Source organism: Strix uralensis, chromosome 8 (genome assembly GCF_047716275.1).
Source record: "Strix uralensis isolate ZFMK-TIS-50842 chromosome 8, bStrUra1, whole genome shotgun sequence".
In the NCBI taxonomy this organism is placed as follows: domain Eukaryota; kingdom Metazoa; phylum Chordata; class Aves; order Strigiformes; family Strigidae; genus Strix; species Strix uralensis.
Genome location: NC_133979.1, coordinates 31,448,018 through 31,463,024, shown reverse-complemented (window position 1 = coordinate 31,463,024; position 15,007 = coordinate 31,448,018). Strand labels below are relative to the sequence as shown.

The following is a 15,007-nucleotide window of genomic DNA, read 5'->3' as shown; positions in this document are numbered from 1 at the left end:
GCAGTGAGGCTTATGAAGGTAACAGTATCTGTAATTGCCCCTCCTGGGACCAAGCTGAACTGATGCAGGGTCAAGAGCACACTCCTCCTCCCCAGGCAGAAATGCCTGGGGACATGGGTGAGCAAGGTGGAAGGAAGGCAGTAGAGCAGTCTCCCTTCCTTGCTGGTCACTGCTGGAGGCAGGATGGGCCAGTGACTTCATTCCTTATGCAAACCTTTATCTATCCACTCATGTCTTTCTCATTTTGGTCCTCGTTTCAGATCAGACCTTTCTGTCAAGCTGAATGCCTGGGGGGCACTGCTCCAATGTCCTACAGCAGTGGCTCCCAAATGGGTATCACTGGGACCCTGATTAGGCTCAGTTGCTCTCTGCACAGCTCAAACTGCAAAAAGAAGCTGAAAGTGAGCTACTTTTCTCTGCTTCTATAATCAATAAGCACAGCCAACACATTGCATTAGGCTGTTGTCAATAAAGGAAAAGTGGTCAGTAGCCTACTGATGAAGTTGGACAAGCTGTGCAAGAAGTCAGCTTACGCCAGGACTATACACATGACACTCTGCCACAGAGAAATGTTGTGGGGTCAGATTTTGAGTGCTGTGTAAAGTTATTCAAGATTTGGGAGGGCAGGCAACCTGGTCAAAATTACTGCTCCTGTAGCTGAGGTGATACAGAACACTCACGAGGTATGCTTGATGCTGACGGATCCTCTGATTTATCATAGAGAAAGAAATGCCCGACAGTACTACTGGGTCCCCTGGGCTGTGTGAAGGCATGAAGCAAAGCATCGGCCACACAACTTGGTGGTGGCTACAAAAGTTTCCCCCTCTGACTTGGGCTGTAGAGCTCTGAGCCTTGGCAGGAGCCTTCCCAGCTGGTGCTTAAGCCCAGAAAGGGGACAGGCTAAAAGCACGCAGTCATCAACAGCTACCCCTGTCCAGCTGACAGTCAGCAACTTCTTAAGCTGCCATAACCGAGTTGTGTCCCTGACTCATTTGGCTTGTCCGCTTTTGGGGTGGGAGCTTGGAGAGTCTCCTCTTCAGGGCAGGGAAACAGTGAGAGGCTGAGTCCTGGAGAAACAGCATATTTACTTCACGGAGGTGATGACCTTTCCTGTGGATTCCACTGGAGAACAGGGTTGAAGGCTTTGTTTATCTGCAAACACAAAGCCCTGGGTGTCTACAGTGATGGCCATCAGGGCAGGGTTTTGCAGAGAAGGATGCACGGGGCAAGTCTGCATCTGAGTCTGGGCTTTCCATCCCTGGGATCCACTGCTGGGATTGAAATAACTCAGGATCAGACCAGCTTCTGGGTGTTCCTCTGCCTTACATCCCTAAATGTGCTGGATGTTGGCTATGTAAATATTTCTGAGGAGTTGAGCCGTTACTTAAGGATTAAAATATCATCAAATGAGAAAAAAATTGTTTTGAACACCTTCAGCAGTGCTTGGGGGGAAATGCAAATGAAGGCACATCAGGATCCATTAATCTACTCCTTTAGAATATTACCCCAGCACACTGTTCTTTAAGAACACAATCTCTGTGGGATGGGAGTGAACGGGTTTTTATGTGACTTTGCCATTGAGCATTGTCGTAGTTCTGGCCCTGCAGTACCGAACCAGGAGTTAACGGCTCCCTGGCTCAAACCCAATGAAAGAAGATTAAAAAGGGTGAGGGGAAAATGGGATTTCTTGATTTAATATTTTTGTTTCTTAGAGAAGCACGACTCTGGAGGCTTCCATGCCAGAGGCCTAACTGCACACAAGAACTTGTTTCTACCTACAAAAAAGAGCTTTGCTAAAATAATCCTGAGGAATCTGTTCCACGCTTACCTCTTCTAGTATGAAGAGTGTTCCAACATGGGGTTGATATTTCTTTCCTGGCATTGCTGGGGAATGGAGGAGATAGTAGAGGAAAAAATGGGAAAGTCAACTTCCTGGTATAGACTCAGTATGCTCCCATGGCACACATGTTTTTTTGGAAACAGCAGATTAGTGAGAACTGAGGGAATTTTTCCTCTGGCAAAATCCACATCCATCCCCACAATCCTGCCCTCCCATGCCAACCTGCAAGGAGAGGGAGGAAACCAAGCAGATCTAGTAGAGGTCTCACACCTTGTCTTGAGGCAGTACTTGCACACTGAGGAGGGCTGAAGAGCAGCAGATGCTGGGTTTTCAGGTATGAAAAGCTCTGGGCTGGGCTGTTGTACTTTAGTGACAGTTTTCAGAGAACATACTTAAAAACAAAGAAAAATACAAGCCAAGGTCCCGTCCTACCCACAGCCCTTCTGTGCTCACAGGGGGCTTTGGCACAGGCATTGCCCCAGGGAGGTGGTCAGCTGCAACTGAACCCTAAAACCACCTCCCCTTGCCTCCATCTCTGCCAACAGAGCCCAACGGGTTTGTTTAACTTCCCCCAAGGGCAGCAAAGCCTTCAAACAGGTCAACAGCATCACCTGTGCTCGCACAGGTTTGTCATAAGGCAGAGCAAGGCAGAGCTTTTACTTCAGTGCATCTTTGAAGAGCTGCCTTGAGGACGTCCCTGCTGATGGTCTTGATGGTCACAATGACCCCTCTGCTGCTTGTGAGCTTCTTCACCTCCTCTCTGTCTTCTCCAGCTGTAGCTCAGGCCATGGCTCGTGCCACTCTTCAAAACCAGCTCATATTTGGGGTCACTTCCAGCTGCTGCTATCACCTGAGACCAAAGGAAAACCCACCACCCAGTGTGAAAGCTGCTCTGCTCAGAAAAGCACAGAGCATCACAGGCTGGAGGTACATTTCTTTTTTATTTTATTTATGGCAAATGGAAAGTTGGAGTCAGTGACGCAGCTCTTTCTCTGTATATGTTTAAAATGTGTATATGTATATAGCACAGCAGAAAAACATGTCATTGTTTTCCGAAGGGGACAATATGTTTCCAGGCCACAAGAATCCCCCCTGCCATCAGGGATGTGCTGGGTACCGCAGCTGTTCAAGGGGTACCTCTGGCAAGGAGGTCTGTCCCCTCCCCAGCTTCCGCCGAACCCAAGGCGCTGGGTCTGCCCTGGCACAAAGCTTTGATGTTGCAAACTGAAATGATCTGCTAAGCAAGGATCTGCGTTTGCCCGCTGACTTTACAAGCAGAAGTACATTAACTCCAGGCTGTAGAGAAAATGTCACTCATGTACCGTTCAGACAGACCGTGTAATTGCCTCCGCTGAGGGGCTGGGGGAGGAGGATTGCACAAATCAAGGTGTAGATGTGATTTCTGCAGGCTGTCCCCACCTCTGCTCTTGTCTCTCCGTATGAACATCAGGAAGTTGCTTAATCTCTATGGCTTTGTCTAGTGACATTTCTGTATTTCAGAGGAGCAGAGAACTCGGCTTTTCAGCTGCTACTGAAAATCCAGTGAGTTATAGACATCCGGAGTTACAGCCACGGCGGAGCGGTACGATCCTGCTCCTCCCAACCAGAGCTGCTGCCCAAGAGATGCACATGGACAGCAAGCTCAGCTTGCAACATCGCTCGGGACACTTCCCAGAGAGGGGAATGGGGAATTAATTCAGTGCTGCATGTGGCCTGTGGTTTATAAAGTCTGTCGGCTCTGAACAGGTTCACCAGGAACATTAAATTCTTTGCAGAAAGTTCATGTTGAACAGTTTTAAAGTTCGTGCTGTATCTGTGTGGGTTTAGTTGATAAGAGTTGCCTTTCCTGCAGGCCCTGACAATTTAATACTGTGGAAATTCAACAGGTCAGGGCTGCTGAGCACATCTCCCGCTGGCTACATCCCACCTGGATGCTGTGCAATCCTCACCTCCATGGCATCTGCACACTTTCCCCCCACTTGGAGGGAAAATCAAGACCCAAACCTCAAATAATCTGCCCCAGCTTACACAAGTGTGTGCAGCAGAGACAAGATGCCACAATATTTCTGATGGCTGAGATGCCCGGGGTTGGAGTTATACTTCATGTGCTGTCCTCTGGGCTGCTGCTGCTGCCACTTACCCCAGCTGAAGCTGTGCGCTATGGTCGAGAACCAACGAGGTTGTGCCACAGGTGGTTGGCAATGCCACCGCATCCTCATGCAACGCTTTCAGGGATCGGCCACAGCATCTGCCTACAAAGACCTGCAACACAGATCATCCCAAGGAGGGATGGGGCTGAGGCTCTGCTAAAATGAACCCATGGCGAGGCATCGTGGAGGCGTGGTATGTGGAAAGGTTTGTTTCAAAAGTTTTTAACAGCCCGCTGATTGGAAAAACTCCCCCAGGCATCCCACTCTGCCAGTGGTGCCAGGGGAAGGGAAAAAGTAATTGGAGGGTTGTGAGGCAGCGGTTCTGGCAGAACTAAAGCCCTGAACACAGAGACAAAAGTCTTTTGCCGTTTTGGAAAGCAAATGCTCTGTATCCTTACCTTGTGATCAGTGACACACTCTGCTGCCATAGCTTTAGTGCCAGTTACACCAATTACTCTGTATCCCTGCCAAAAAAAATCTTATTTGATGGGTATCAGGAGAGAAATCACGCAGTCCTGCTGTTCTCTCTGAATTAAACATTTGATTTTCCAGCGTTTTCAGGAAGAACTGTGAACAGCTCAAGCTGTGTCTAATAACAGTCCACTTAGCAATTGCATTAACTGCATGTATTTAGCTGCTTCATCTTTTGAGTGTGATTCCTCACGCAGTGCCTACGCCTTCTCCATCCGGCAGAGCTCAGCACCCTGAGCTCGCATCCGCAACCACGATGCAAAGGCTTGAAGAGGACAACCTCCAGGACACGCATCTGGATCTCCACCCACAGTGACCGGTGAGGGACTATGAGGCCGTTCCTAAATTCTTACAGTCCTGTAATTTCCTTATCCCCTTTACCTTGCACATGGGCGGGACCCTGGGCCGAGGGCTGGGGAAGTTTTCGGCAGCAAAGCACCGGGTGGGCAGAAGATGGCAGCATCAGCCCAGCAGACAAGCAACCACTTGCTTCACTAGGTCGGGATTTCTTTTAATGGGGAATACGAGTATGTTTTTGCAGGAGAAAGGAGGTGAAGGGAAAGGGGAAGGTGAGGCCACACCTGGAGTGTTGTGTCCAGTTTTGGGCACCTCAATACGAGAGAGATCTCGAGGTGCTGGAGCGAGTGCAGAGGAGGGCACCGAAGCTGGTGAAGGACCTGGAGAATAAATCCTAAGAGGAGAGATTGAGGGAGTTGGGACTGTTTAGTGTGAGGAGGAGAAGGCTGAGGGGAGACCTCATCACTCTCTACAGCGCCCTGAAAGGACGTTGTAGAGAGGTTGGTGCTGGTCTCTTCTCACAGGTGATTAGTGACAGAACAAGGGGGAATGGCTTTAAAGTCCAACAGGGGAGGTTTAGACTGGACATTAGGAAAAAATTTTTCACAGAAAGAGTGGTCAGACAGTGGAATAGGCTGCCCAGGGAGGTGGTGGAGTCACCATCCCTGGATGTGTTTAAGGGTCGTTTAGATGAGATGTTGGGGGATATGGTGTAGGGGAGAACTTTGTAGAGTAGGGCTGAGGGTTGGACTTGATGATCCCGAGGGTCTTTTCCAACCTGAATGATTCTGTGATTCTGTGTATTTTCACGCCTTTGGACTTCAGAATTGTGATCGAGGCACAAAACACAATGCTCCTGGACTGGAAAGCCAAAGGAGATGGCTCGGCCTGAAGGGGTTAGTGCGAGAAGGACCACGTAAGCACCGCCCGTGAATTGAAAAATGCAGGGCTAGAGGGCCAGAGGGTTTTTCTGCAAGGGGTGAGGATATGCCTTCAGCAGGGGAACAGTCCCTGTGTCCACGCCAGGCTGAAGTGTGCCTGGGTGGCACGTCTGCCTAGGGACAGGCTGGCAGCCCTACCCATGATGCTAGGCTCTCTCATGTGCTTATGTGAGTTATTGCAGCACTGAGGAACTCTAGGCTTAGGGCAGAAAAAAACAGCCCTGCCCAAAACCTCTCTATGCTTTGGCTTTCTTAGTTTTCAGGCAAGCTTAATATTTACTGTAGCTCTTCCCAGACTAGCATGAATGCTCTTTGCAGGCTTCCTTGAAAATGCAAAATAATTTACATTGCATATTTTCAGAGAGAATGTTAAAATGTGGTGGTTTTGTCGGCTCTAAGAAGATGCCTTAAGTGAGCCTCTGGTTTACCTGCAGTGGCCTTCATTTCCCAGCTCTTAACCCAATGCAAATTTAATACTTGAGTTCATTTTGGTCACTCTACACTTTCTGCACACACCAGTCACCTTCTCACTAGGAGTGAAGGGAAGAGCATGGTTTTCCTGATACAATCCCTGCCAGGCCAAGATACCAGCAAAATTTAAGCCACAGTAATGGACACCCACTGGCACCTGCAAGAGAGAAGGGGACAAACATTAACTCCCTCCCATCTCACAGCAGCAGAAGAGTTTTAGAGACACTGCCCTGAGTCTGCAGCAAACCAAATCCTGATCTCTCTAGCTGCCACACTGACCACTGGTCTGTTCCCTCTCTCAAAAAACTCTCTAAGTCATGGGGTCACAGTCTCAAGCAGATGAAACTGGGGACAGCAACTGGTTTTGCTATGGCTGTGTGGATTCTCCATTGGGATGCTGTCCCATGGGGCCTGGTGGAAAATGGACAGCATGCACTGAGGAGCAGTTATTGTGCTGGAACAGTTTTGTGCTACACTTCAATTTGGGATGTTTATTCTTTCAATCTATGTTGATCATTACAGGATACTTCTGTGGATTGTATCTCCTTGCTGCAGGTAGATGAGGCTCTGTTGATGAGCTTGTCACCCCCTTTCCCCAGTGTAAATAACTGGGAAAAAAACTCACTTTTGCAGAGCTCTTCTCTTTCAAGGACATGGCAAACACGTATTGAACTCTCCAACATCACAATGGGGGTGTATGTTGGGATGGGCTGACAGATACTGGAAGTGACATGTGGAAGGAGGGTGAGATCTGAACATCACGCTGCTTCGCATCCCGAATTGAACCTTCCTCTTTCCTTCTGTCTTCTATACCTTTTGCAACCTGCACATAACCTTTGTCTGTTTGCATGTCCTCTTCTTAGCCAACTCAACTGGGATGGGACTTTGGAGATCTTCTGGCTCCACTGCTGCTTCTCTGCCTGGGGATCTTGGTCAAGTCACTCGTGTAAGTTCAGTGTCCACACTTGTAAGACGGAGGCAAAGACCATCTTCTCCTCTGTGAAGAGCCTGGAGATGTATTGGTGAGGAGAGGTGACTCTATTGTTCTTGCTAATGTAGCACTTAAGGGCTGAGTTGAAGGCAGGGCTTACGCTGTTGTAAGGTGTTGCCCAAATACTACATAAAAAGGCAGCCCCCTGTGTTGTGGAGAGTTTTGGGGCAAATGAACAGGCCAGAGCAAGCAGAGAGGGGGCTGGAGGTACTGTCAGATTCCCAGAGCAGGGCTTTCTCCAGCACATGAAGCTGGTGGCCTCTGCACTGGCAGTTGTGTTTGCAGAGGGGACAAGGACAGCAGGAGACAATCAAGGAGAAGAGGGTGCTGAGGCAGAAGATTATTGGAGCTGAAAGTGGGGAGCAGAAGAACAAAAGATCCTAGAGACGAGAACAGACCAGGCAGGGCAGGCACAAGCTCGCCCAAGGAACATGACTTGATTTACTTCCCCAGATTAGGGGCATTAGGTGATTCTTGGGGATCCATCAAATGCCACAAGCCTTTGCAGAGATCACTGTACCTGGTGGGGCTGCAGAGGAGGGGATAGGACATCCTGCATGACCAGGGGCTTTGCCAGCTGGGTGCACAGTGTGGTTTGGTAGCCCTGAGCACCTCCTCTCCAGGAGGCTTCTCCCAGAATGCCCATCCTGAAAGACAAGAGCCTGCAGGAGGTAAAACTGTACCATCCTCTCACTAGGGCAGCATTTCATAAAGCCAAGGAGGATCTCAGGAATGCTCTGGCAAGGTGGTGTGGGAGGAAAGATCTTCGGTGCTGGGTTTGGGGGGAAGCGAAGGAAGCTCTGCCCTGGGGCTGAGCTGCAGGCAGGCCTGGGTGAGACAGTGGGTGCTGAAGGGGAGAGAGGAATGGATAGGGGAAAGGGGATGGGGGAAAAGAAAGGGTGCCTCAGGAGCTTCCAGGCCCCCCCACACCCCATCCCACCTCGGGGCAGCTGGTGAGGCAGCGGGGTCCCTGTACCCCTGGCAGGGACGGCTGCCCACGTGGCTCTGCATCCCCACATGACTGGGCATTGAGCACGGGCTGACACTTTCAGCATTGGGTAAACATTTAAATCCTGAGTAAATATTTAAATATCGAAGTAGATCTTTGCAGCTCTGGTGAACCATAATGGTGGAAATTTTGCAGAGGAGCATTTTGCATCCCGAAGGCTTGATTTTTGTGGTGAGAGAGTGCGCCTTTGCAGGAGCACATGGTGGTTCCCAGCAGCTATAAATGGCTGCGTGCTGCCATCGCAGCGTGTCATCGCAGTGGTTTTCCAGATGGGGAAACTGAACATGCATATGAACCACTCAGGGGCCACAGGGTGAGTCAAAGCTCACAGAGCCAAGGGATGAGAAACCCTGATCTGCTGACTCTTCATCCCATGGTTTAACCACAAGCTCATCCTTTCCCCTCAGGGGACTGCCCGCTCCGAAGCTGCGCTGTTTTTTGCGCATGATTTTCAGAGAAAAGTATTTTCCGAAAAAATAATGTGCTTCTTGGGCTGAAACATCTTATAATAACCCTCTGTCTGGAAAGCGGATGGGAATGCATGTGGGGGAGGGAGTATGAGACAACAAATTTGGGTTTAGAGAAATCAGTGTGCCTGTTTGTTGCTGCAGTGACCTGAAGAAGGTCACGGTACGTCCAGCAGTTACAGGTCCACATAGCAGTTACCCTGCGAAGGCACAGGGCTGTGCCACACGTACAACATGGCTGTCCAGCCCATGCACATCCCTCAGCATGGGGGAAATTTTGCTGGCTAATCGTACCGGAGGCAGCTCCCACTTGGCACCGGCGATCCCACCACCTGCACGTCCTTGTCTTTATCTTCAAGTGAAGCAACACGCCTGCATGTGACCACTCATTTGTTTGGCACTCGGGATGAGGAACAGAGGTGGTTTCTTCTAACAAAATCCTGCAAGAGCTCTAAAGACCAAAACATTGGTGACAGGACAGACAGACAGGATCTGTGCAGGATGCTGTGCCCTGATCGGAGGTCCAGCTGCCTCAGAGTGCCGGCCATCTGAATCAACATGAGATTTTCTCTTCTATTCCCTTTTTTCCTCTAGGATTAGCTCCAATAATGGTATCTTAATATCCTAAGGAGAGAATGCCTTTCTTACCAGGGTCACGACCACTAGCCCTGGTGCGTTATGGTGATAGGAAGGAGAAGGGAGCAGGCTCAAACTGAACACTGGTACCACTTTCAGATATGCCAGGGCATGTTATTACAAGATGTCATCCTGCAAAAGGATCATGTACTGGCTCTTCTCCGGGACAAGTGGATTTTAATATATCAGCTGCGGTCACAGAAGATACAGTGCTAAGACTACACACTTCCGTGGAAGATACAGAGGAGGGAGGAAAAATATCCTATGTATCTCCCACACGCTCAGTATTTCTCAGGCAAAAATCTGTGCTCCTGCACAGGGAGCCCTAAACATTCTGGACTGTACCTGCAGAGAAGACTGGGCATTGCACGTCTGGAGAGCATTAGCTGTGGTTTGGGAGTTCAGGCTCCTGAAATTAAAGCTGTATATCTGCAGGGCAGTCATGGTGTTGGGCTCTCTCTGTATATGGTGTCCTTCACATCTGCCCTTATCAGGCATCAGACCCTACCTGTGAGATGAAGTGGACAACCTGAAAAGCCTTTTGCTGCAATTTGCCACAGGGAGTCTCTCAGCTCATTTCATCCATCAAATCAGCATACATCCAGTAGTAAACACCTCTTGCCTCTGCTGTACTGGGCTGGTTAAAAACCAGGGGCACAGCCATGAAGTGTTATTTTTGTATTATTATCCAGCCAGAAAAACAATTCACTGCTTCCCAACAGTTTCAAGCTTACCTTCCATAAGCAATGGAAGGTCTCATCTTAATGTAGTTGCTGTAAAGGCAGATCAAATGAAATGTATGTGAATGACTGTGCCCCAGCCCAGGGTGGCTGTCTGGGGAACAGACCGGTGTTTCTTGGCTAGCAGTGTAGGAAACAAGATGGTCAGCACTGCCTTTTCCTCCTTGAAGCAATTCAGATGCAATTCAAATGAATCCCTCGTGGAACCCTTCTGGCTTCTGCTGAACTATGACACAAATGGGTCTGGCTCATTGCATGCAGCAAAAGCCGCTTAATTAGAGCAGCAGCTCAATTTATTTGTTTTGGATCATCTTTATTAGCCATCACTTAAGCTTGTAATTAAAGGCAGAATAGGGACTGTAAAAATGGTATGATCCCACGCTGCTTGCCTTCTCCCTGTGCTGCAGCCGCTGGGCGTTGCTCCTGTCTGCTCAATGCCTTCAGGAGTCTCTCCCCTCCTGTTCGGATGGCACCGCTGTCATCTGCACTCCAAATGTAAGCTTTATTCTTGAAAAAGCAGAAAGAAAATGGCAGTATTTTTATCCTGGGACACTTAATTGACTGAGGTAGAACATCTGATGCCCCAAATGCCATGCAGGCATGGCATAAGCAGCAGGTATGACTGCTGGAGGGATGTTGTTGCCCATCTCTTAGAATAAATACCCAAGTACTAACACCCAGTGGAAGAGAACACCAAAGTCCTTGCAGAGACTCTGGCACACAAAACAAAGGCAGGGGGATTGAGACCTGAGGCTCAGATGGTATCCAAGGAAGCCTAGACCTTCTCCATGGGAGAGAGTGCTGCTCAGAAACGCAAAGCTACATCACTGCTCTGGTTGTGGCTGTTATTATTGTCATGTGGTTATAACCTTGTGTTCAGTGGAGGTATTTCTCTATGGGCATTTCTTCTGAAGTGCCTGAGATGTTTTTATGGTTTTCAGCCTGTCTCTGTACCACTCCAACGTCCTGAACCTCCTCCTTGCAACCCTAAATTCTGGTTGGACTCTTTGGGCTGAAGGGCTGCTGAGACCAGCATCACAAAACCGTTTTTCACCACAAGGCAATTCTTGGTCTCAGACTCAGTTTTATTTTGTATGACCCAGCTCTGGGATTCCTACATTTTATTTTAAAAGCAGCCTGAACCTGGACAAGCAGGGGCATGCAGCTTTAACGATCTCCACATTTTTAGCAGGGACTGAGTCTACAACAGATACGCTGGTATCTTAATCATGTTACCATGATGCCTAGTCCTGGACCAGGACCCACCATGGCCATCAGCCCTACAGGCAGGCTCTGCTCCTGGGAGATTCACAGGTGACAGCCAGGGATGTGTCTCCATCCCAGCATCTTTGCAGGTGCCCTCCCTCTGGGAGGCAGGGCTGGACTTGGCTTTGAGAGCTGGCAGCTACAGTCACTGCTTCCACGTGGTCCGTGAGGAAATTCCCCAAACTGGCATCCAGCCCCTGTAAAACCACGAGCAGCTACTCTTTTTGTGGTGCAGGGTAATGTGTATCAACCGTCTGGGTCTGCTCATGGGACTGGGCAGAAAGCTGGACGTTGTATTTGCGTGCATGTGAGCTGTTATGAAACGGCTGCCTTGTGCTCCAGAGCAGTGTCTTTTCCTTTATTTATTCAAACATCTAAAGGAACAATAGCTTAGAGAATTGGGAGGGGAGAGGAGGAGAGCATATACATTTTGCTCCTCCTTTCTTCTGAAATGTCAGCATCTTACAGCACTTTTGATCAGTTCTGCTTTGGTGAGTGCTGCCACTGCCGCCGCACTCGGCTCCAATGATAAACATTGAAAGGCAGCGTGGGGAACCCTACGGCAGTATTTTTAATGAAGTGCATCTCCAGGCTACACCAAAGGAGGCTATTTGTGTCCCGGTACAGCCTTTGTTTGCAGACAACAGCCTCTCTAGGTAACCACACAACAGAGCACAAGTGCCTATTTATTTGCATCTGTCTCCACTCACAATAGCAAAGGAAGGGAACCCATCTGTTTGGGCAACACAGAACAAAAATATAGCAGCAATAAGATGGGTAAATTAATAATATAGGCAGGCCAGAAAAAGAAGTCCATGTTCCTAGAGATGTAGATAAATCTAGTGATTATTCTTTTCCCAAAGTTCAAGCCAAGTCATCCAACCTGGAGTCTGACAAGAAAAATAGGGACAAATAAATCATTCCTTCCTTGCTGGCCTCATTTCTTGCCCAAAGATAAAACCCAAACCTTTTTGGCTGAGCACCATCCAGCAACTGTACCCTTTCACTGACCCCACGTCCATCCCACAGCCGCCTCTGCACTGACTCATCACAGCATCTGCTATCGTCACCCCTCCAATGTCCCGGGGACCAGCTTTTTCACAAAAAAAAAAAGGAGCAGTTCAAAGGCTACATTTTTAAATGCCAGTCCTGCATTCCCTGAAGATGATCCAATCCACGAAGAGAAAGCCAGCAGGTTTGTCACAGTCTTGCCTTTGCTTGTTAGAGTCAGTTGGAGAGTTTTACATATCTGTTCTGAAGGTTGCTGGAGGCTGGTTATTTTGTTTTAAAGTATGGGCAGCAGCAGACAGGCAGCCACTATTAAAAAGAGAAATTAAGGGAGGAAAAAAAAAAAGTGAGTCATTTGGGCTTTAAAGTCAGCTGACTGCTTTTGACAAGCTGAAGGATTTCTTGCGTCTGGATATTCCTGACCTGCAAGGTGAGCGGACGTGTTGCCAGAGCAGAGGCTTTGAGCATCTCCAGCAGACAGAGAGGAACCTCCACCTTCTTTAACAAGGGTCCTGCACAGACTTGATCAGACTTCAGGTACCCCAGCAAGGCCGCATCCAGCCATTCCTCGAGCTTTGTGTCCAATCCTCACACCCCAGGGCCCAAAGATATCCAAAATCAGAACTTCGTATTCCAGCACCAGCCTTTCTTCATTCCCCTCCTCCCCAAACCCCACAGGAGGGAAAAAAAAGATCAGTGCTGCGCATGTCTTCACATTGGCTTTTCATGGAGGGGATGGGATGAAGACAGTTTCCACCATAAGAGCATCCCGTTGGCAGGACAAGGTGCTGTTTTCTCAGGCTGATCCTTAGTCTCCTTTGCATATTTTTGCTCAGGGTGAGAGAATGTTTCTCAGCAATTATACAGAAACTGGCGGTTTGGTGCACTTCTGACACATTTTGTAAAGGTACTCAACGAGCTGCAAGAGGATTGACTTAAACAAGGAAAAAAAAAAATATAGTTTCCCAAACGGAAGAGTCCTGGAAGTGAAGAGCTCACAAGGGCTCAAATGGTCACCCGTCCACCCCAAAGTGTCCACAGAATCAGCAGGGTTTGTATTTGGACCATATTCTCCCAAGACTGAGTCATATTTCCCTCTTCAAGAGTTGCTCCCAAAGGGTGGTGTTTCAGGAAGGGTGCATGTTCCTGCCTGGCTCATGCAAGAGGCAGGAGCGGCCCTCTCTGTTGCATTTAGGTGGACGTGGATTACTGAGCACATATGAAAATTAGACTTGAGCTGAGTAAACAAATATTGATCTACCCAACCTCAGGTCACTGCTGAGAATAGTATTTTGAAGTAGTATATTGAAGGGGCAGGATGCCATCAGATGGTACAAACGCAGGGTGAAATTCAATCCTGCCCCAGGGAATTTGCAAGCTCAGTACAATCAATAGTTGTATCTGAAAACACTGGTCTCATCTGGGTTACAAAAATCTGTGTCTTCAAGTGGTTCCTCCTTTCGCAGCTGTGTATCAGAAAATAATTAATAAAGAGTCCAGATCTCCTGAAATGAGGAGAGGGAGTAATGCTAAAATAGCTATGTTCTGGGGGCACGCAGGGCTAGAAGTGAATCGGGATGGGAGCAGAGGAACAGCCCATTTGAGGGAAAAGCAGGGCAGCGGGGTAGACTTTCTTGAGATGATTAATGCCGACCTACACACCATCATCATTCAAGAGATGGGCGTTCATTTTATACAGCGGCTTGCGCTGCTGAACGTGCAGTCTGGTAATTTTCCAGGTACTCGGCCATTTGACTTGAGGGGTTTTTAAACATGCTGAATAAGATGTGATGTCTTGTGAGCGCTGGAGTGGAGGCAGCAGAGCGGATTTTTCCCACTGTGGTGAATTAAGTAGGACATGCTGCCTTCCCAAGCAGAGTCTCTGACCCTCCCGTGTCTCAGCAGGGTCACAGCTTATTTGTTAACATCTTGTAGAGAAAAGCCAGGGCCAGCCGGTCTCTTCTCAATGGTCTGAATTTTCCTCCAAAATCACAATGTGGATTTCGGCGGAAAATTCAGACTATTGAGGTCAGCTTATTCAGACCGATGAGGTTGGCTCATTGCAGGCCTGGTCCCCAGCCAGCAAAATCTCTGGGATTACTGAGCAAATTTCTATTATTCTCCCAGTTGGATGGGTTGTTTCCATTTTCTCTCCACCAGGATGGAAGGACAGGGGCAACCCTGTCCATCGAGGCATATTGTCACCAGCCCAGCAGACAGCAAGTGCCAAGTGTTCAGAGGACAAGTTCTCACAAGTCCCCATTTTTAGGACCGGTTTCTGTTTCATGTCACAGCAGTCTGGCTTCAACCCGCCGCCTGCTCCAATGGAGGGGGACACGGGGCAGCTTGAAAGGGGTTGTCGAGTGAAGAACAGCTGAGAGCTACAACGTTTCTGGCATGTGTATAAATAGAGACAGAACTGTTATCCTGATGAAATGAGACCAGATGTTTCTCCCAAATCCCTCTTCTCTGCTAGTGAAAACTATAGTTTAGTTACAACAGGGCTAAGCGGGCAGCAAAATATTTTAGACCTATTAATGTTGGGAAGTCAAAGGAAACACTGGAGGAGCAGGGGCAGGGGGTGGCGGGGTAGCCATCCTGCGATGCTGCAGGGATGGATCAGGCACAGTCGGAGCGGGCGCAAGCCAGAGGAGCCTCTCGCTGCCTTTGTTCTATTTTTCTGCTTCCTATCTCGGCATTAACGGCCTAAGTTTAAATCC

General features: G+C 48.7%; 1 protein-coding gene across 1 annotated transcript; it reads right to left on the bottom strand.

The window, feature by feature from the left end:
* Positions 1-1,084: 1,084 nt before the first annotated feature.
* On the bottom strand, positions 1,085-7,807 carry LOC141946858 (quinone oxidoreductase-like protein 2). Its single transcript, XM_074877248.1, is given in 10 exon segments — positions 1,085-1,122; positions 1,125-1,152; positions 1,829-1,872; positions 1,875-2,062; positions 2,509-2,690; positions 4,013-4,058; positions 4,060-4,088; positions 4,389-4,454; positions 6,223-6,327; positions 7,682-7,807. Coding segments are annotated over 10 exon segments (852 nt in total).
* Between the last annotated feature and the right edge of the window lie 7,200 nt (positions 7,808-15,007).